Source organism: Pseudonaja textilis, chromosome 3 (assembly GCF_049901715.1).
Source record: "Pseudonaja textilis isolate UNSWEBS1 chromosome 3, rPseTex1.2, whole genome shotgun sequence".
In the NCBI taxonomy this organism is placed as follows: Eukaryota; Metazoa; Chordata; class Lepidosauria; order Squamata; family Elapidae; genus Pseudonaja; species Pseudonaja textilis.
In genome coordinates, this window is record NC_141992.1 from 87,100 (window position 1) to 109,913 (window position 22,814).

The 22,814-nt window shown below is 49.3% G+C and overlaps 1 protein-coding gene across 1 annotated transcript in view; it reads right to left on the minus strand.

Moving 5' to 3' along the window:
• Positions 1–5,021, minus strand: part of STAG3 (STAG3 cohesin complex component) — a 37,198-nt gene extending 32,177 nt beyond the window's left edge. The window contains exons 1-6 of the mRNA XM_087928728.1: positions 4,809–5,021; positions 4,626–4,724; positions 4,414–4,510; positions 4,238–4,314; positions 3,906–4,110; positions 3,660–3,811 (exon numbers count right to left, since the gene is read on the minus strand). Of these exons, the coding sequence (XP_087784854.1) occupies positions 3,660–3,811; positions 3,906–4,110; positions 4,238–4,314; positions 4,414–4,510; positions 4,626–4,724; positions 4,809–5,021 (843 nt within the window). The remainder of the gene's footprint in view (positions 1–3,659; positions 3,812–3,905; positions 4,111–4,237; positions 4,315–4,413; positions 4,511–4,625; positions 4,725–4,808) is intronic.
• Between the last annotated feature and the right edge of the window lie 17,793 nt (positions 5,022–22,814).

Below are 22,814 nucleotides of genomic sequence, written 5' to 3' on the forward strand. Positions count from 1 at the left end.
AGAGGTTGGCAAGATTCATGATTCTGGGTGCTTCAATCTTGGTGCATTTCGTTAGGCTGGGGGTGCTGCGGAGCAGAACTTTCATGGATTCCTTTGCTCACTGTGGGTTGGTGGATATTAAAAGGGCTGTGACATCAAATGAAACCACAAGTTCATCCCCATCTACTGTCTCATCTTTGATTCTTTGGAGACATTGAGTGGGAAGCTGACTGAGTATTTGCTTCCCTTCAGATGGTTTATTTACTTTATTGTCACTGCACCTTGTACAACGAAATCAAACAACACCTTCAGTGCACATCATGACCATAAAAATAAACACAAACACTCCACACATTGAATTGAAAGCTCCCGACACTGCAACAACACTGCACTATACAGTGGAATTCAACAGAGCTACTGCTCTGGGATAGAAGCTGTTTTCCAGCCTATTTATCCTTGTTTTTATTATCCTGTACCATCTGCCAGATGGTAGTAGTTCAAAAAAAGGGGGTGCCCAGGATGAGATGGATCTTTGAGAATGTTTTGAGCTTTCTTAAGGCAGCGGGAGCTATAAAGCTTTTCCAAAGAGGGGAGAGGGCAACCCAGGATCCTCTGGGCAATGATGTTAACCCTCTGGAGCGCTGTCCTATCTGCCCCTGTGCAATTGGCAAACCATACAGAAGTGCAGTAAGTTAAGATGCTCTCTATGGTGCAGTGGTAGGACACTTCCCTGTGCAGTGCCCCCCGCCATTTGTTGTTAATTATTTTGTGATACTGTTGAGAGCCCCATTAATGATACAATTGAACAGAGAGATCTGCCCAGTTTGTGTGTTTGGGGACATCCACGAAAGGGTGGAAGGATGGGCCCGCTGCTTTTCAGCTGCCTCTGCTCCTCTTTGATAATTTGACCTTTCAAGATGAGGTCACTTAAGAGTTCTCTTGATTCGGTTGTCCTGTTTCTGTATTGGATTGGTGTTCACTGGGGTATTCAGTGCATCTTCTGGTAATTCTTTCATTTTTGCATATATTGTGATCTGTCCATAACCATAATTTGGCCTTTGTCGATTGGTAGGATGATACTCTGGTCCTTTTTTAGGTTTTTGAGGGCTGCTCTGCCTCTGCTGCTTTTGTTCTTATCTTCTTCTGGCCTTTGGGATGATAGTTTGTCATCTGCTTTCGGGTCTCTGTGGGAAATCCTGTGGTTCTAAATGCTCCGTCTAAGGATGCAAAGAATTCTAGCTGAATAGCATCATCTATGTCAGGGGGGTCAAACTTGATTTCATTGAGGGCCGCATCAGGGTTGTGTTTGACTTTGGGGGGAGCGGGTAGGAGGATGCCAGGGTGAAAGTGGCCAGCTCGATGTCACTCATCAAGGCTTTATTTTTGGCCACATCAGCCCTCCCGGGTTCCAAGTTTGGCCACAACAACCTCCTGCAGCCCTCTGCCAGCAAAAACAAGAGTTTGGGGAGGTCGCAGACGCCCCCCCACAACCTCCCTTTTTGCTGGCAGAGGCACCGCAGTCCGGTCCTTTGCTGTTTCCAGAGTGGGCCCCCGGCCAGATCTAAGCACCCCATAGGCTGGATCCAGGCCCCGGGCCTCGAGTTTGATACCCTGATCTATGTTATAGTTGAGGCTTTCTGTGGGATATTGTGTACTGCAGTGGATATGACCAACCATTCGGGTTCTGCTTTTGCTGCCTCTTTGATTCTAAGGTTTGAGTAGTCTGATTTATATTTTCATTTTCCTTTTTTCCGGCATGCCTCTGAGAAATAGTCTTGGTGGTGGCGGCCAGCCTTTCCATGTGAAGGTCTGTTCCAGCTGTTCCTTGAGGTTTGCCATGGTATGCTGGTATTTGTTTAGTCTTAAGGTTTGCATCTCTGATCATAAGTCGCATCATTTTTCACCCTTTCTCTTGGGCTATTTTCCATCCAGCTGTGCAGCTTATTGGAGGTTTGTGTTTGACACTGGTGGGAAGAGTATGCTGCTGTTGACATTCATGCAGGAAGAACAGTTGCTCCTTTGTGAAGTACATAGCGCCTACCTGCAGATTTCTCCCATCTGCGTACATTCTGAAGCACCTGACGCCAATACATGGTACCGATGGACAATACTTATAGCTCAGGGTTGAAAAGAGGACTCCTTAGTGCTCTGAATCTGGTGGTTTTCTTGCAAATGTCTCATTACTGAACTATGTAACATCATCAGTGCTAGTAGAGTGGGTTTTGCTCTCAATTTGTATCCTGGTGGCTTGCTCAGTCAGTGGGAGTGGGAGTGGCCTTGGTGGTTCCTGGGTTGGGACCTTTACTATTCACTTGCTTGGAGTATTGTTTGCTTCTTGATTCTGGTCTAATGTTAACCTCGGTGTTGATCTCTGCTCATCTGGGTGTTGATTGCTGGTAATACATTTTTGGTCTTTTTGTGATAATGTTGATAAGATGAACTCTTCTTAATGTCCCCTTGATGTATGAAGATCATTTTTGCAGAACCTTTATCCTTGGCTCTGTGGTATTGAATACTAATTATTAATTTGGTGGAGGAATCTGATTTATGGAGTCTGTAGCCAACACAAAGCTGGGAAATATGGCTAATTTAGATGGAAGATTGAAAAAAGCACCACAGACTTGAGCAACAGCACTGAACATGGAGAAATATTCTGCATCTAAGTAGGAAAAATGGAGGTGTAGTTATTTAATGGAGGTGGGGGGGATTGTGGCTTGGCAGTAGAACATGGGAAAGGGATTTAGAGTCCTTGTCTAATGCATATCAAACATGAGATGGCAGTGTAATGTAACTTCTAAACAGGTAAATCTACCTTGGGACACGTTAATAGGTACACAAAGCTGAGACAATGGGAAGAACTCTTCTACTCTATCTTGCCCCAAATAGTCACACCCTGTATGCAGGCCTGTGTCCAGTTCTAGGCGCCAATGTTTAAAAAAGTAGAGTTACCAAGATTGTGAATGAACCAGGAGCCAAGTCTTTTGAGGGTATGTATAGCTTATTGAAGAGAGCCATCTGACAGCAGTCTTCAAACACCTGAAAAGTTTCAGAGATGATGGAACTGACATGTTCTTTACTGGCCTGGAAGGCAGGACCAGGACCAATGAGTTAACACTATGAAGAATAAGTTAAATATCAGAACAGGCTGCCATATGTAGCAATGAGATGCTGGATGGTCATCTATCTGAGAGAATTTAGGGGATCCTGCACAAAAATTAGGGATTAATGGCCCCAGGGATCTTTTGAGGCTAAGCAACAAGATGTAGCTGAACAAGTTATTTAACAAATTGTTAAAGGAACTGGGCATTTTATCTTGCATAAAAGAAAAAATAAGAGCAGTCTTCAAATACATGAAAAGTTGATATTCAAAAGAGGCAGTACACACACTTTTTCCTGAGGGGGTAGGATTAAAACCCAGGAATTAAAAATTGCAGGTTCCAAATTAAACATTAGGTATAACTAACCAGACTGCCACATGACAGCATTTTTCCTTTGCCAAAAATCATCAAACATGGGCATTGGTTATATGTTTATCTATCAGAAAGGCTACAGTGGATACTGTACTGAAAAGGGGTTAGACTGGATGGTCTTTGAGGCATTCCTTAACTTTATGATTCTGTGACCAAACAAGGTACAGCTAAAAAGTTGCCTTTTTATCAGGCACCCTGTCAGATACTCACCTCCTTATGTTTCTCCAACAGCCCTTCCAGCTTCCCTGGGGCCCAGCAGCCCAGATCTTTGGCCCGCTCAGTCTCATATTGTCGCTGAGCATTGTCTTTCTGCAAGCTTACACTCAGTGCCACGTGCACCAAGGCCGTCATCAGCTTCATAGCTGGAATGGAAGAAAGGACCACACATCACAGGCACTACTCCCAAGCTCCAGGAAAGCCAAAGTGGCCTCTCTTTTGCCCCAATTACTCTCCTACCTGCCAGAGTGCTGGTATGACGGAAGGCACGCACTTGAGAATCAGACAGGCCAGTCAGGAAGGCAATGAGACCGTCCATCAAGTATTCATCATAAACAACATTATGCTGGGCACGGCGCACAAGCACCGCTATGAACTCACAGAATCCTGTACGGAAACGTAGCCACGTGGGAGTGTTCAGCATCAACGGGTACTCAGCTGAATCCTGGGGTTAGCGGGGAGGAGAGGAAGATCCATTAGAGTCAACTGGAGTATGTGTCTGCCACGGGGAGCCCCGCATTCATGTCCTACACACACACACACGCACCCAGATCCCCGGGGCGCTCTCTCACCTCCTCAAAGGCTTCGGTCAGGCTTTCAATGATCTCCGAGTTCTGCAGGCGGCCGAGCATCTCCAGAGTCACGGTGCCTGCCCAGACAAAAGCAGAGGGGGAAGAGGAGGAGGAGGAAGCCGATCCAGCCCCCCCACACACCCCCACCCCCCATCGCAGGCCCGGTTCCCTCCTACCTCTGCAGCCGCAGGCGCGCACCACGAAGTTCATCAGCTCCACGAAGCCCCCGGCCTGGTCCTGCAGGTAGCCTTCCAGCCACTCGTCCACCACGGGCTGCGGGGGAAGGGGCGACGGGAGGCCGGGGTGGGGGTCGCGGAACCACCACCGCCCCAGCCACCCGCCGGGTGGGGGGAAAGGGGGAGAGGGGGCGGGCGGGGCCTCGTCTCACCTCCAGGGCGCTCCTGCCCGCCTTCACCGCCTCGAAGAGGCCCTGGCCGCCGGCAGATCCGGCCTCGCCCGACGCTCGCGGCCTCGCCCGCTTCGGCACCTGCGCCGAGCGAGAGGAAGCAGAGCCGCCGTCAGTCACCCCGGGTGGTCACCGCCGCCCTCGCCCTGCCACCAGCCTGCCTACCGGGGAGCCGCGGCGGCGGGCCGGCCGCTTGGCGCGCCGTCCGACCGCCGACTCCGCCTCGACGTCGCTGCCCGAGTCCCAGCCCGCGCCTCGCCCCGGCTCGCCCGACTCCGCCGCAGCCTCCGCCGCGCTCCCAGCAGAGGACGACAAGGAGGCGGCCGGGGAGCGAGGTGGGGCTTGCCGGTGCCTCAGCACCATCGACGGCGGCGACATGGCGGGAAACCGCCTGAGGAAAGCGCCAACCCGACGGCCGCGTCACGTGACTCCGCGCCACCTGCCCGGCACGCGGGCCCCGCCCGACTTGCGCATGCGCTGCCTGGGGCTGGAGGGGGCGGGACGAGGCTTTCCTCGAGCGCCGGCGAAGGAGCGCGTGGGGAGGTGGGGGGATGCGCCAGGTGGGAAGGGCTCCAAAGGCGAGGGGAGAGGCTTCCTTCGGAGGGCAGCCCCGCCACAGGGAAGCCGCCTCCACCCTCCCCGCCGCCTCTTTCCTTGGGTGGGGTGGGGTGGGGTGGGGGGCTGCTCTGAAGGAGCGGCCGCCAGAGGGGCGGCTTCCCTGCCGAGAAAGCCTCTGCTCGGCTGGAGCCCTGCGAGGGCAGCCGGCCCGGCAAATCCATGGAACAAAAGGCGAACGACGCAGCCGTCCCCGGAACCGGCCGGCAAGACGGTCACGGAGACTCCCGGCCCTCCCGACGGAAAAAGGGGGCTTCCTTGGGGGGGGGGAGGGGTGCGTTTTTTCCTCTTGGGAGGCGGCGTGTGTGTGTGTGCCTCGCCTCTCATGCAGGAAGCCGCTTGTTCGGCTCCTGAGCGGGCGGTGCTTTTTGCCTTGTGAAGAATAAAAGGCGCCTGGAGCTGCCTTTTGAAAAAGCCCCTTCGGGGTGCGAGCAGGTGGCTTCCTTCTGACCGGATGGGAAACATAAAAATAAGAAATGAAAAGACCGGGAAAAGGAAAAGAAGCGGGGGGGGGGGGAGAGAGAAAGAAAATTATGACTTCCGCTCCTCTTTCCACCAGCTAATTGCCATTTTATTTACCCCTTCCCCTTTAATTCTTTTTAATCCCCAAATTCTTAAATCATCAATTGAGTCATTTCTTCTTTTAATAAAAAAAACTTTTTAAAAAAGCTTCCGGTCTTTTAAAAAAGCTTTGTTTTTTCCCTGAGATTTTGTGAGGGAAACTCCTTAGGGAACTCCTGAGTTTGGGGAGAAAATAATTACTTGGGAATTTTATTTGGGAATCCCTGGGACGTCATGTTGCTGCATCAAATTATTTTATTACATTTTGTGAAGCATACACACAAACATAAATCAAGGTGCTGTACAGCCAGTGAATGGGAATTGGATAGTTAGCAATTGTGAGCTGTCCCCTTAAGGGAATGCATCATGGTAAATGTAGTTAAGGTATCCTGGGAAATGTAGTCCATGTCACGTGACCACATCCACTGGCTGGACAGCACACAAGAGAAACAATAGAATAGAATAGAATAGAATAGAATAGAATAGAATACTTTATTGGCCAAGTGTGATTTTACACACAAGGAATTTGTCTTGGTGTAAATACTCTCAGTATACATAAGGAAAAGCTACATTAGTTAAGAATCAAGGATCATAACATACAACACTTAATGATAGTCATAGGGTACAATCAACAATCAAATCATACTAGGAAACAGTCAATATAAATCATACGAATATAAGCAACAAATTTATATTCCTACAATCACAAGTGGGAGGGGATGGGTAATTAGGAGTGGTGAGAAGATTAACAGTAATAGTAGTGTACACTTTGTAAATAGTTGAACAGTGTTGAGGGAATTATTTGTTTAGCAGTGATGGTTTTCGGGAAAAAACTGTTCTTGTTTCTCATTGTTCTGGTGCACAATGCTCTGTAGCATCGTTTTGAGGGAAGGAGTTGAAACAGTTTATGTCCAGGATGTGAGGGGTCTGTAAATATTTTCACAGCCCTCTTTCTGACTCATGCAGTAGACAAGTCCTTGACTGAAGGCAGGTGGATAGTAATTGTTTTTTCTGCAGTCCTAATTATCCTCTGAAGTCTGTGTCTGTCCTGTTGGGTTGCAGAACCAAACCAGACAGTTGTAGAGGCGCGGATGACAGACTCAATCATTCCTCTGTAGAACTGTATCACCAGCTCCTTGGCCAGTTTGAGCTTCCTGAGTTGGCGCAGAAAGAACATTCTTTGTGGTGCTTTTTTGATGACGTTTTTGATGTTAGGTGTCCATTTTAGGTCATGTGATATATTAGAACCTAGAAATTTGAAGGTCTCTACTGTTGATACTGTGTTGTCTAGTATTGTAAGAGGTGGTAGTATAGGAGGGTTTCTTCTAAAGTCTACCACCATTTCTACAGTTTTCAGTGTGTTCAGTTCCAGATTGTTCTGGTTACACCACGAGGCAAGTTGTATAACCTCCTGTCTGTAATGCAGGTTCATCATTGTCTCGAATGAGACCAATCACTGTTGTGTCATCAGCAAACTTCAGTATTTTAACGGATGGATCGTTTGAGATGCAGTCATTGGTATATAGGGAGAAGAGAAGTGGAGATAGCACACAGCCTTGGGGGGGGCCGTGCTGATTGTACAGGTGCCGGATGTGATTCCGCCTAGCTTCACCTGCTGCTTCCTGTCTGTTAGGAAGCTAATGATCCACTTACAAGTGTGTTCAGGTACCGCTAGTTGGTTTAATTTACTTAGAAGAATGTCTGGAATGATGGTATTGAACGTTGAACTGAAGTCTACAAAGAGGATCCTTGCATAGGTATTTGGAGATTCAAGGTGTTGTAGGATGTAATGCAGAGCCATGTTAACAGCATCATCTGTCGATCTATTTGCTCGGTATGCAAACTGCATGGGATCTAACAGCGGATCCGTGATGGTTTTCAGGTGGGACAGCACAAGCCTTTCGAAGATTTTCATAACTACAGATGTTAGAGCAACTGGTCTGTAGTCATTCAGTTCCTTGATGGGGGGCTTCTTTGGCACTGGGATGATGGTAGAACGTTTGAAGCAGGAAGGAACGTAGCACAAAGAGTAAAAAGAAGATAGTAAAAGAAGCATGAAAAGGTGTAACAAAAAAGAAAACAGAAATGTATATAAAGAATGACAAGACTTCTTTTTCCAAGGGTACAAAGAATACTTAATTTCAACTATTTGTTTAAGACTATAATAAAAAGTCCATTCCCCTCCCCCCCAGGGGAAACAAAGTTCTTTTTCCCCTTTTTAAATTTTAATAATAATCAAATCCATATGTCAAAATTGGATTTTTTGTCATCTTCTTACAAAAAGAGCTTCTAATTATACATTAATATTTAATTTTGCATTAGTAGAGGGGTATTTTCCTCTTGATCAATTGATGTGTTATATATTTTTTAAAATTGCCCAGCTTATTATACAATTTTTAACAAATTAGTCTCCATTTTCAATTTTAACAAGAGTTTATATATTTTACACATAAGGTGTTCATCATTTGTACACAGTTTTTTTTAAAAAATTAGTTTAACAGAATAACAGCTGGAAGGGACCTTGAAGATCTTGTAGTCCAGGGGTCGCCACCCTTTTGGACCTCGGGGACCACCAAACTCATACTTTTAAATCCTGAGACCCACTACTATGAATTTTCACAAAAAGATAATATATTTAATATAAAAATTTTATTTTTTATATTAAACATAAACATAAATGGGAATTGTGGGGCAGAGTAAAGGGAAAGGAAGGGCTTCTCTCATCCTTTGAGTTTGGGGGGGTTCCAAAGTCCTGGTGTTTTGTCTTTGTTAAGAGTAATGTGTAACTAGTATTTTTCCCCCCTATGCTTTCACACTTACGAGAGTTTGTCAGCAAGCACGAAATACCCATTTCCACTCCATTTTCATTCCAGTCATTACAGGACAAACATTTGAATGCACAGTACTATCTGACATTTTCCTGATATAGGTCACTCTGTAGCAGTCAAGCCATGCAAATTCCCCCGAATTTAATTCCCCAGCAGCAATGGATCTCTCTCTCTCTCTCTCTCTCTCTCTCTCTCCACACACACACACACCCTCTCTTCTCACACACACACACACACACCCCTCTCTCTCTCTCTCTCTCTCTCTCTCACACACACACACACACACCCTCCAAGGCAGCCCCATCCCTAGCCTGCTTTGAGCTCCATTCCTAGAGGGAGGAGGGAGGGAGATTGATCTAACCTGAAGGCTGGTAATTTTCTTTCTCTCTCTCCTTCACACACCCCGCCACCCCCTCCCAGGCAGCCCCATTCCTAGCCTGCTTTGAGTTTGGTTCTCAGGCTGCACGCAAGGAAAGCAGCCAAAGTGTTTCTTTCTCGCCCCCAAACTCTGCCAGAAATGAGTCTTTGGGACCCTGCAAGGCCTCCTGCTCCAAGAGGCTGCAAAGACTCATTTCTGGCAGAGTTTGGGGGCGAGAAAGAAAGACTTCTGCTGCTTTCCTGGTGTGCAGCCAAAAGCAGAAGACGAAAGAAGCAAACCGATGGCCAGGCAAGTTCCCCCCTCGTCCCTTTCCCCGCTCCCCTCACTACCTCGTGTTGTTCCTAATACAAGCGATGCCAGCCTTGTGTTCCCATGTGGGCGGCACAGCCTTGTTTTCCCCCGCAGCCTGGATTAATTGCTTTGGGGGGATGCTTTGGGGTGGCATTTCTCTGCAGACCACCAAAATTTTCTCATGGACCACCAGTGGGCCGCAGTCCACCGGTTGGCGACCGCTGTTCTAGTCCACCCCGCAGCTCCAGCAAGAGACTCTATATCAATCTCAATAAAGGTTGTCCAGGCTGTTCTTAAAAGCCTCCAGTGATGGATCACCCACAATTTGGGGGCAATTCATTCCACTGATTAATTGTTCTAACTGTTAGGAAATTTTTCGGTAGTTCCAGGTTGCTTCTCTCCTTGACTGGTTTCGATCCATTGCTTCCTGTCCTGCCTTCAGGGGCTTTGGAGAGTAGGTGGACCCCCCCCCCCGTCTTCTTTGGGGCAGCCCCTCAAATATTGGAAGGCGGCTATCGTGTCACCCCTAGTCCTTCTCTAGATGAGACACACCCAATTCTTGCAACTGTTCTTCATATCTTCTAGTCTCCAGCCCCCTAGTCATCTTTGTTGTTCTTCTCTGTGCTTTTTCCAGTGGTTTTTTTTTTTTTTTTAATAACATGTCGACCAAAGGTTTTATCATGACTGAAGTCTACTTCTCAGCTTTTCTTATTGGCTTTAAATCTCTGTGAGTTGCAAATACAAAAAATCCTTCGTCCTCAGCTTGGGTTGTCAAAAGGCTGGGTTTGCACAACACGCTGGACCACACACCGGTCGTGGTCCCCTTTTCTCTTTCTCTCCTGGGAACCATGTGTTTTGATGGACGGGTGAGGTGTTATTGTTCTGTATGAGCCACTGGTTTTGAAGGGTTGGAAGACCAGCACTTCTTATGAGTAAGAGCCGGAGGATTAGCACCTGCAGACTCAGCGCTTACTAAGCATAAGGGCTGCTCTGAAGAAGGGGCAGGGGTGGGGGCTGGGGAAGAGGGCTGAGGAGGGAGGAGAGCCTTCCCAAGAAAAACCTGGGCTGGATTTCCCTGGATTACCTAATCGGACTGTCTAAACTGCCCGCACCCTCCTGCAGGAATAATCCCACTGCCCCGGCAGAGAAGAGGGCTGGTTCCCCACCCTGGGAAGTCTTAGGCAGAGCCCGAGGAAGAGGGCAGAGCTGGCCCGAGTGGGCGGGGCACGTGCGCACAGCTGAGGCTTATGGAGGCTTTGTGGGGGGGGGAGGGAGGGCAGGAGGACGGGACTCCCAGGGCCAGCTCCCTCTAGGCGGAGTTCTTGGCTTGGTCTGCTGAAGCACCAAGAAGTCTCTTTTGGCCGTCATCACTCCCTGCCCCGGATGCTCAACGGGTAGCAGAATAAACGACTTCAGCAGATCTTCTACCTCTTTGGAGAGTCCGGGGTTTGCTCTTGGCTATAAGTCAGCTCCCCGCCTCTCGGTCCGCAAGGTCTCTGCCGCAGCCACTAAGAACCGCTTTCTGTTGTGGCAGCTTGCCCGTGTTTCAGAAAGCCATAATATAAAGCGAGGTGCCTAACTCGTTTTAGTCTAATTAGCGTTCTGTCCATGCCCGGTCTTGTTGGATGGGTAGACGGGTGAGTCTCCAGGGTGCAGGGAGCGTGAGGAGGACCTGGGACCTCTCCCCAGCCGCCATCCCTTCTCTTCACAATGCCTTGCCGGCTCTTTCTCTGGCAGAGCCAGAGCTAGTTTATAAGCAGCTAAATGTTCGGCAGAGTCGGCACTTCCGGGAAGGCTGCCAAAACGCACAGGGGCCCTGTGAGCAAAGCCGGAGGATCGGAACAAACCCAAGGCGGGATCCGACTAAACAACATCCTCCATCTAGGGCACCAGAGAGCTCTGGAAGGAGGGGAGCTTGTTGCGGGGGCGCCAGGCAGAGGCACCCCCTCCAATGTTAGGCAGTTGTGTTGAGCCAGGCAGAGCAGAGCTGTAGCCACACTGGTCTGGTCACTTTTGAGAAGTCCTTGGGAAAGAGGAAATCCCTGGTGCTGGCAAAACCTTTTGGTTGCTGCAACACAAGGCTTTGCCTGCAAGATATTCAGGTGAAACCACATTTCCTTCATGTTCTTCTCCTTAATGATGACTTGTGTGGAGGCTCCGAGGCATGGGGACAGTCGGCCTCCCTGCAAACTTCTTGCCCGGGGTGTTTTCGACATGATTGCCACTAGCTGGAAGGGAGCCTCTTCCTTCCCTCTTGCAAGTTGTTGTTCACTTGGGCCCCGGTTGTCTTGACCCAAGACCTACAGGTAATCTTGCCAGCACTGGCAGTGGGGCGTCAGCTCTGCAAAGTCTGCCTGAGGCCCATGGCCCCCCAGGTGCCAGTCCTGGACAAGCTGAAGGAATGTGTGATGTGCCTGCCAGGAGAGAGGTCAGCTGAGTGACCCGAGGCCACCGGCCACAATCGCTGGGCAGCATTCCAACCAGCAGCAGCCCTGCAGGCCTCCCCCCCCCCCCCCCGGCCTGCAACGCAGCCCTACTCGGAGTCAGCTTGGCTGAAGCAGCACCTGGTGCCCCCACCCGACCCCACCCCTCCCCATCTGCTGCCTGAGCCCGCTGGCCTGGGAAGCTCCACGGAGCAGGACTGGGGAGGAGGGTAATGCCCCCCACAGGAGGTGGCCGGCGTAGTATGGCCAGCCCAGAAGGGTCCCTCGATGGAGAAGGCGGGGAAGGGGGGACGTGGCTGGCAGGCTCAGATCTCCAGACCCAGGCTGTGGTTGGGGTGACCCCCACCTGGTCTCTCTGCCATCTCTCCAGGAGAGCCTCCCAAGAACCCCGGGGCTTTCATCCCTGGGGCCGCAGCGCATCTTAGCCTTTCGTTCACGGGTCATGGCAACCTAGGGGGTAGGACGGGGCCATTGGAGTAGGCCGGGGCGCACCTTCAATTCCCTCCACAGAGGCAGGTGAGCCAGCTCAGCCCCCGAAGGACAAAGAGAAGGCTGGCGCTCCTGGGGCCACCACACGCAGGGGAGCAAAGGTCCTGGAGAGGCGCTTAGCAGGTCACCCGCAGAGAGCGGCCCCTCCTTCTGCAGAGCTTGGTGGGGGCTCCCCCGCTGGCTGAGGGGGCATCTGGCGGAGTTGGGTTAAATGCACAGGCACACAAAAACACCCAAGATCCACGTATATTATCGGTGGATTTTAGCTGGCGGCCCTTAACCAAGGAGAGAATCTCAGAATCCTAGTGAGCCCCGCAACCCCTTTGTGGGGCAGGTGGGAGACAGCCGCTCCTCATGCCCACCTGGAGAGAGGACTGGGCCTTCCCGCAGGTGTTTCTCCTGGTTCCGCTCCACTCCTGCTGGGGGCTGGGCTGCTCTTCCATGCCTGGCTGGCCCTGGAATCCGAACAGCCCCTGAAGCCAGAACCTTCCATGGGGAGAACCTGGCCCAGGAGGCTGGGAAGAGCTTCCCTTGAAGGGAAGACGAGCCCAGCCCCTCGCCAGGCACTTTCCCACCGGGGGTGGGGGGGTGGGGGGGGTTCCCTCCTTCCTTGGCTCCTCCCTCAGTGGCCCCAGGAGGCAGTTCACCTCCTCTCCTTCAGTCACCAGCCCCCCCAAAGGTCATCCCACCATGCAGCCTTCCCGAGAAAGAAAAGATTGAAAATCACACAAAAAGAACCCTCCGCCAGACTTCCTGCATGGCCCTTGAGCATGCACAGAGTTGCAGCCTGACCAAAGCTTGGCGGAGGTTTCAGAGCAACGCGTTGAGGGCCCCTCCGGCCAGCAGCTTCCCACACAGGTCCAGGCCCAGACCCAAGAGTCGAGGCTGAGAGCAGGGCCTTTCCTACGGCCTCCCCAGCCCCCACCCCACACCCCACCCCCAGCTCAGCCTCCATGGCCGGCCAGCTGAGCCAGGTGGGGGGGGGTTGGGGGGAAGTGGGCATGGTCCGAAAGGGCAGCCTGAGAAGGGGAGGGGGGAGTCTCCTGGCCCGCGATGCTGACGCCTCTCCCACCGCCCCCTTGACTGAGCGCCCCCCACACACACACACAGACGCTGCCCTTCCTCCCTGCCCACCTTCCCCTTGGTGGCCTCAAAATCTGCCTGGCTGGAGGAGCTGAGGCCTGACCTGATTGTGGGGAGGGGCAGACACGTGCCTTGCTGCTTCAGCAAGGCTATTCCAGGGGAAAAGCCAGCCCCCCCCAAGGCCCCCTTGCTCCAGAGGAGGCAAGCGCCCCTTGTCCAACATGGGGGTTGGGGGAAGGGGAGAGAGGGAGAAGATCCGTTTTTGTTTGGGGGGAGGGGCTGGTTGAGGTGTGTCTGGCATTGCAGTGATCCAGGGATGGGGCTGCCAGAGCAATTCCGGCTCCCCCGAGGGGAAAGCAGGGCCAGCGGCCCTTACGGCTCCCCAGGCTGGCTGCCTAGGTGGGTCACTGGTCCCCCATAGTGTCCTCCTCCATCATCCCCAGCCAGGCAGCCCCAGCTTTGCCTTGAAGCCTTGAGCCCATCTTGGAGCAGCCCTTGAGCCAGGGTTTTTTTTATTTATTTTATTTATTTATTTATTTTATTTGTCAATTGTTTACAAGATAATAAGTATAAGTGTATACATAATTATGAATACATGATATGGGTACATATAAGAAAAATAAAAGAAAAATAAAAGAAACAATAGGACAGGGACGGTAGGCACGTTGGTGCGCTTATGCACGCCCCCTACAGACCTCTTAGGAAAGGGGTGAGGTCAATAGTAGACAGTCTGAGGTTAAAGTTTTTGGGGTTTGGGGAAGAAACTACTAAGTCGGGTAGAGTATTCCAGACATTGACCACTCTGTTGCTGAAGTCGTATTTCCTGCAATCAAGCTTGGTGCGGTTAACTTTGAGTTTGTATCTGTTGTGTGCTCTTGTGTTGTTATGGTTGAAGCTGAAGTATTCATTGACAGGTAGGACATTGCAATGTATGATTTTATATACCATACTTAGATCAGACCAAAGTCGGCATAATTCAAGGTTTTCTAGTTCTAGAATTTCAAGTCTGGTGGCATAAGGTATTCTACAACGAGTAGAGGAGTGGAGAACTCTTCTTGTGAAATATTTCTGGACTTTTTCAGTTGTGTTAATATCAGATACGTAATGTGGGTTCCAGACTGATGAGCTGTATTCGAGTATTGGTCTAGCAAATGTTTTGTATGCTCTAGTTAGTAGTGTGATATTACCAGAGAAAAAGCTACGTAAGATTAGGTTAACAACTCTTAATGCCTTTTTGGCTATGTAGTTGCAGTGGGCTCTAGCACTTAGATCATTAGAGGTGAGTATTCCAAGGTCCTTTACAGAGCTTGGATCATCAACAAGATCTTGACTATTCAGCTTGTATTTTATTTTTGGATTTTTTTTGCCAATATGTAAGACAGAGCATTTATTTGTTGAGATTTGAAGTTGCCATTTGTTTGACCATTCTGATACACAGTCAAGATCTTTTTGAAGGGTAGCAGTATTGTCTGTGGTATTGAATAGCTTTACATCATCAGCAAAAAGAACGCAGTTGCTCTTAATATGATCACAGAGGTCATTTGTGTAGAGTATGAAGAGAGTTGGTCCTAGAACACTGCCTTGGGGGACACCACTATTGACAGGTACAGAATTTGATAGGACACTCCCAATTTTGACCATTTGTTGTCTGTTTGACAGGAATGCTTCTATCCAGTTATGCAGTTGTCCAGAGATACCATAGGATTTTATTTTTAGTAGTAGTTTGTCATGTACCACTGAATCAAAGGCTTTACAGAAGTCTATGTAGATTGCATCTATTGTTTTGCCCTGATCAAGTTGTTTAGTCCATATGTTTTTGCAGTGTAAGAGTTGCAGATTACAGGATAGTTTTTTCTGAAACCAAATTGTTTATTGGAGAGTAGGTTGTTTGTCTCTAAGTGGAGGATGATGGATTGGTTAATAATTGATTCCATGACTTTACAGGTGACGCAGCATAAGGAGATTGGTCTGTAATTTTCAACTAGGCAAGGGTCTCCCTTTTGAAGATGGGGATGACTGTGGCTTGTGACCATAGGTTAGGCAAGGAACTGGTCCTGAAAGATTTTTCAAAGATTATGCTTAGAGGTTTGGCTATGGCAGTGGATAACTTTTTTAAGAAATAGGCACATATTCCATCCGGTCCAATAGATAGAGATGGTTTTAGATTGCGTAGTGCTTTTTCAACATTGTCTTCTGTAAAATCGATATGTATTAGATCACTGTAGTTATCTGTGGTTCGGCTAGGAAATACTGGGCATGATCCATTGCTGTTTACAAATACTGAGCCAAAAATGTGTTAAAGATGTTGGCTTTAATGGTGTCGTCGTTGCAGTCTTTACCATTAGGTCCTATCAGGGTGGGATGGACCTTGAATCTTTTAGTTTGTTGTTTACAAAATTGTAAAAAGCATTGGTGGAATTGGTGCTTAGGAGGTTTTCCTCTTGTTTAATGTGATAATTGGTGCATTCGGTCTTTATTTGGTGGCATAAATTTTTGTATCTGCTTTTGAAATTGGCAACGTGACCAGATTTGTTTTTCCGCCAGAGTGATCTTTTTTTGGATTGTTTTGGGAGTAGTTGTTGGTACATATAGTTTGATGACTCTTTTGACTTCAAGTAAAAATATGTTGTAATGGTCTTCAACAGTATTGCATCCAGTGAATAGAGATTGCCAATCAAGGGATGAGAGATCGTTGTTTATAAGATCATAGTTGCCTTTTTTGAAATTATAATTGGGGATCACATCATTGTGGTGGTTTTTGTGTGGACGTATGTTGAGACAAAAGTCAATCATATTGTGGTTACTGCTGGAGAAGGGTTCTTTAGTTTGTATTCCGTAAATTAAATTCAAACTATTGCACAAGATGAGATCGAGGCAGTTGTTTAGTCTAGTGTTGTTGGTTACTAGTTGTTCCAGTCCCAGATTTGTAACAGCATTGTAAAAGGTTGCATGTATGGTTTCAGTTGTACATTCATTTAGGGTCCAGTCAATATGAGGCAGATTGAAATCACCAAGAAAGATAAAAGGGTATGGGCAGGATGCTGCCCATGTTAGTAGTGTATTTAGCTTGTTTACATGTTCGATGTCATAATCAGGTGCTCTGTAACATAGTAAGAATCGAATTGTGATATTTAAGGATAGTTCACAGATAATGGTCTCAGGAAGAGCAAGCTCCTGGGTAACTTGGATATTTTTTAGATGTAAGGACTTTTTGTAGAAGATAACAACACCACCTCCTCTACGAATTTCACGATCTGATCGGTAAACATTATAGTCTCTTACTGTGGTAATGGAGTCGGGGAGAGATGCATTGAGCCATGTTTCACAGACAAATATAATGTCGAATTTAGCCATATTTAGTAGGAGGAAAAATTCAGGTATTTTATTTACAAGGCTTCTTGCATTGAGTAGCTTGCATTTAAGGCCAGCAGTAGTTGGAATTGAGGTAGTTAGGGGCATGCGTGCCTAGTCTTGGGTGATGGTGGATTGGTTGAGGTAGGGTTGTGGTTGAAGGTTAAAGCTGAGTTGCGGGATGTGTGACTTACTTTTGATACAGTCAGCATGGTAGTCAATGTACAGGTCCTTCTCTCCATTGTCGAGACGTTTTTTGAGTTCAGTGCGGAGTACACGGGAGCGGGCACGTTGCTGTATGGTTAGGTCAGGGCGACAACGGAGGTTCTTATGGTTGGTGTTGGTTTTGGCGAGTGAATTTATAGTGTAAATGAATTTGCGTTTGCTTGATTCATTTTTGCAAATGACCCTGCAGAAGCGTGGGGTCACAGAGCCGTCACTGTTTTTGAGCTCTCGGCCAATGCGGGAAATGTCAAGTATTTCATCAGGGGAGATGGTTGATGCTTGATAATCACTGATGATGTTTCGGACAGTTGTGATGTCATCATTATCATTGATGCCCTCTAGACCAAATAAGATGGCGTTTGGACGTTTCCGTTCACGCTCAACAGCTTCTCTGATGAGGATTGGGATATCAATATTTGTCTGGGTTATGTTTTTTTGTGGATTGGGTTGTGGATTGGGTTGTGGTTGTTGAGTAGAGATGTGGTTTGTAGCTATTGGATGTTCAGGTTTTTGCGTTTCTGCAGCGGCCCTCAGGCTGAGGGTCAAGGAAGGCCACACATATCCCCTGGGGCTTCCCCTTCCCCCTTCCTTCCTTTCTTTTTCTTTCTTTCTTTCCCTCTTTCTTTCTTTCTTTCTTTCTTTTTCTTTCTCTTTCCCTCTTTCTTTCCCTCTTTCTTTCTCTTTCTCTTTCCCTCTTTCTTTTTTTCCTTCTTCTTTCTTTCTTTCTTTCTTTCTTTCTTTCCTTTCTTTCTTTCTTTCTTTCTTTCTTTCTTTCTTTCTTTCTTTCTTTCTTTCTTTCTTTTATTTTCTCTTTCCTCTTTCTTTCTTTCTTTCTTTCTTTCTTTCCCTCTTTCTTTCTTTCTTTCTTTCTTTTTTTCTTCCTCTTTCTTTCCTCTTTCTTTCTCTTTCTCTTCCCTCTTTCTTTCTTTCCTCTTTCTTTCTTTCTCTTTCTTTCTTTCTTTTTTCTTTCTTTCTTTCTTTCTTTCTTTCTTTCTTTTATTTCTCTCTTCCTCTTTCTTTCTTTCTTTCTTTCTTTCTTTCTTTCTTTCTTTCTTTCTTTCTTTCTTTCTTTCTTTCTTTCTTTCTTTCTTTCTTTCCTGCCGATTCTTCAGAAAGGCCAGGCTGAAGGAGAGGCCCGGTCTTCCCAGAAGTCTTGTGAGCTGCCGAAGGAGGGGAAGGGGTCAGGCCTCCTTGCACAACCCATCAGGAAGCCACAAGCAGCAGCAGCAGCAGCAGCAGCAGCACAGGAGCATCTGGCAGGCGCTCGGCGTGGCTGCTCCGTGGCCCTGGGGCAGGGAAGAAAAGCGAGGCAGGGAGGGGCGGCTGAGGAGGGGGCACGTCCTCACCGGCTGACTGCTTTCCTCACCGGAGGTCTTGCTACAGGCGAGGGGAAGCCATGCGGGAGGAGAAAGGGGAGGGCGGGGAGGGCTGTCCCGAAGGGCTGGCCTTTGTTTTGCCAACCTCAATGCCTCCAAGAAAGGACCTTGCTACCAGCAGGGGAGGGGAGGGGAGGGGTGGGGGCTCCTCATCGCCCCAGGTGGGAGACCTACCTGGAGGTGGGGGCACTAAGGAAGAGGCAGCTCAGGGCTATGGTTAAAGGCGCTGGGCCAGGAGAGTCACTGGGATCCGTCTGCCTCCCTCTACCCCCCCTCCCTCTCCCTCTCCCACCCACACACTCTCCTTCTCTCCCTCTCTCCCTCTCTCCCTGATGGGAAGCCAAAGCCTCCCCGGAAGATGGCAGCGGCAACCGGCAAAGCGCTCTGGGAAGGGGGGCCAGGGAAGTGGCCTGGCCGGCAAGGGTCACAGCAAGGATGACAAGATCAGGTCAGCCACGGAGCAGAGCAAAATGCCTCGCGCCGGGTCCAGCTGCAATAAAAGTCAACAAACGAAAGAAGTGAATAGGAGATACAATTACACCGAAGGAAGGAAGCCAATATATATTCCATTGTGAGGAAGGCAATGTTTACAGGGTGCCTCCATCCTTCTGACGCCACTGTATAAACCACCCCAGCACATGATGCTAGTTAGGACCCCAACGGAGGCCCAGAACTGTCGTGGCCAAGCAAGGCAGGGTTAAGTGAATTCTGCCCCATTTTACGCCCTTTTTTCGCCACAGTTGTCAAGCGAATCCCTAAAGTCGTTGCCTGTATTAAGACTGGAGTGGGGCCTGACAGAGGGAAGGGGAGACCAGTGTCCTCTTCCCAGGGCAGCCTTCGGTCTGTGGGGCAGCTGTCCAGAGTGGAATCCCGGGCTGCCCTCTTTAGGAAACGCACCTTGGGGAGGGAGGGGGGAATCCCTAAGGGTTGGAAGATGCCTGGGGCCCATTAATCATACTAGAGTGTGGGAATTATTCAGAGTTGGTGTCGCATCTGAACGTCCTGACGTGATGTACCCAATAAATGAGACCTTTGAGAAAAGCTACAGCCTTAAAGTCCTGAATTGATTGGGATCGTTACTGGGAACTGTGTCCCGGTCCTTCGTGGGATTAAAACTCAGAACTCCTGGCCATCCTCTTCTCTGGGCTCTTTCTGGTTCTCATTCCCCTTTTTGGATTGTGGAGACCAGACCTGGACACCGTATTTCGGCAACAGAGAGCAAAACAACCACTTCCTCTGAACCTGGCATTATGATGTCCCTTGACACAACCCAAGGTGACACTGGCTTTTTGGCCGTTGCAGCTGATGGCTGGCTCATGCTTAATTTGTGGCCTATCCAGACATCCAGATCCTTCTCACAGGTGCTGCCGCTAAACCATTTGTTGTTGTTGTCTTCCACCTGGTGCATTTCCTTGTCCCGTCCCCATTAAGAGCAGAACTTACGTTTCCCAATGACAAACAGAATTTGGTGGCTGAGACCTAACCTGACCAGATTCTTTCGAGCCTTGAGCCCATTTCCTGAGGCGCCGGCAGTTCCTCCCAGCTTTGTGTTGCCCGTGAATTGTGTAAGCATGCCTCCTATTCCCTGAGTCCCTTGTGAAGATGCTGGAGGAAGGGCGGTGAGCCCAGGGCAGAACTCTGAGGAACCCCACCGCAGAGCTCCCTTGCGGGCTCTCCAGGCGTTGGCTGGCGGCTCTTCTTCAGCAATGGCCACTGCATCGAGAAATGAGACCTTCCATTCCACACTCCTCCAGTTTATCAGGAAGGGGGCGGGGTGTATCTGTTTTATCAAATGCCTTGCAGGTGGTTCTCATTTACCAACTACCTTCTTTAGTGACCGTTCAAAGTTACGGCAGTGTGAAAAAAAGGCTCTATGACCAATTCCTGCGTTTGCAACCGATGCAGAGTCCCAGGGTCACAAAGTTGCCGTAGGCGGCTTCACAACTGGCTTCTGGCAAGCAGAGTGAATGGGAAATGCTCAAGTCAGATCATGAGCCACGGGCTTTGGATCTTTCGTTTAGCAACTATGCTGCTTAGCAACAGAGCTGCTGGCCCCAGGTATGGTCATAAATCAAGGACTACTGTTACTGGAGAGTAAAGGACCTACTTCCACCCCATTCCCTTGCTCCGCCAATCACCTCGTTGTGTCAAGGAATGCAATTGGCCGCATGACCTCTTTGTAATTCCGCATCCGGGTGGCTTTGCAGAAAACCCCTTGCGCCTTTCTAACCCCCCCCACCCTTTGCCAAATTTTCTAGGATTTCCCAGGTATTGAGGTTGAGCTGTAAAAGGGCAAAGAAGTAAAAGGTGATGGGGGAAGGAGTAAAAATCATCAGTTCCGAATCGCGAATTAAATATTGGCACAGCGGCTGGCCTTCTAGCTTTCAAGCCCAGACCTGTGGCGGAAGAGGGAACGTTCCTGAACCCCCTCTGGGTACGGCTGTTTCGGTTGAGAGATTGCACACTCGCTAGCTCTGTGCTTGTGTACCCAAGCGAAGTGCAGTGGGCTGGTGGCTGATGACAACCTGCCCTTTGGGAAGGAGGAAATGTGTGGTTGTTAGGTTGCCTGAGTAAAGTCACCAAAGGCAGGTCAGTTCTTGACTTTGGGCCTCTTCCTGCCTCAGGGACGTCGGCTGAGATGGGCTCCTGACCGAGACCGGTGGGAAGGACAGGGGCTGAGGCCACTTCTGAAGGGTGTCCTTGCAGGGATGGGAGATGGGAGCTGCAGGTGACGAGTCAGGTTCTTGTGTTGCCTTCTGACTTTCCGGCGCCATTTTCTCCCCTTTTCCCTCATGCCTATTCCTGAAAGCCGGAGGGCCCCTGATGATGTGACGGGTGTTCCAGTCTGGACAATCTAATTGTGGGAGCAATTGTGAGTGCGTGTGGCTGTGACACGGGGGCTCGCCTAGAAAACAGTCTGCCTGGATGAAAACTTATGCTGGGTCCCTGGGCGCGAACTGGGAGGTGTAAGCATGGGGGAACGTCAGTTTCCGACAGAGAGCAGCGCTTGTGTGTCCGTCAGGCAATTTCAAAAGAGCGGCCAGGAAACGAACCTTTGGCACCGACCAGGTGGCCTGGCGCCCGTGAGCCACAAGGGAGCGTTCCTGATGGAAGCCGCTTGCAGAACCAGCCACGGAGGAACAGAGGGCAAGAGGGGGTTATCCATGCCAGTCGTAAGGGAATGTGCTTGGCAATGCGGTATTGAACACAGGAGCTAAAATAAGTTGGAAAAACAGCATTGTTTTGGGGGTTAACTGTTGCCCACCCTATAGATAGACTGTTTGCTTATTGACAGAGCTCTTGTGGCTACCTTCCTCACAGAGCGATTCTAAGCCACTCAGAACCTTCAGTGCAGCTCACACCGTGGTGGCACAACTCAGTGAACGGCACAGGTGCAAGCTGCAGCTTCCCGGGGGTGGGGGTGGGGGTGTCTCGCAGGAGGAAATCGCATGCAGAGCACATCACAGAAGTCCAAACAGGAAAAGACTAAGGATGAGTAACCAGCCCTCGGGCCTCCTGGCCCAGGCATGAATTTGGGCAAGGGAACCCCTGGAAACAGGTGCCAGCTACTCTTCCAGAAGAAGCCGCGAGCCTCAAGGACCTCCAGGTGGTTCTGAGAGTCCCTATTCAGAGTCAAAGATGTCAACTCTCCTGGCTCGGAGGGGGGAGGCGGGGGGCAAAAGCCCAGAGCCACTCTTGTCTTGCTAGGATTGAGTTGAAGCTGGTTCTTGCCAACCTGTGTCTCCCCCGAAACCTTCTTTAGAAGAGGAAGGCCGGAGACTGGAGACAAGTGATTCAGCAGGGCTGCTCTGCTGCCTCCCTCGAGACCCATGTTACCATCGCCTTCCACCCAGAGGCATTAGCCCCTGCTTGCACCCCACCCTGGGCCACTTCTCAGGGCGGGGTGGGTGGGGGGCGGGGCTTGATGGAGCAGGAGGAGCCTGGGCCCAGAGGCTCAGCTCACAGCACCTCTTCTTCAGGGCGGCAGGCTCAACCTCCCCCCAGATATAACCAAGATGGGATGTGCCTCGGCCACTTCCGGAGTAACAGAAGGTATTTCAGTATTTTTATTTTTTAGTATTTATTTTGATTTGTCAATCGCTTACAAGGTATAAAAATAAACATAGTTTTGAATACACGAGATAGATACTTATAAGAAAAATGAAAAGAAACAATAGGACAGGGACGGTAGGCACGATTGGTGCACTTATGCACACCCCCTACAGGCCTCTTAGGAAGGGGGGAGGTCAATAGTAGACAGTCTAAGGTTAAAGTTTTGGGGGTTTGGGGAAGAAACCACAGAATCGGAGAGAGAATTCCAGACATTGACCACTCTGTTGCTGAAGTCGTATTTCCTGAAATCAAGTTTGGTGTGGTTAACCTTGAGTTTGTATCTATTGAGTGCTCTTGTATTGTTATGATTTAAGCTGAAGTATTCATTAACAGGTAGGACATTGCAATATATGATTTTATATACTCTAATTAGATCGGACCAGAGGCGGCGTAGTTCTAGGTTGTCTAGGTCTAGA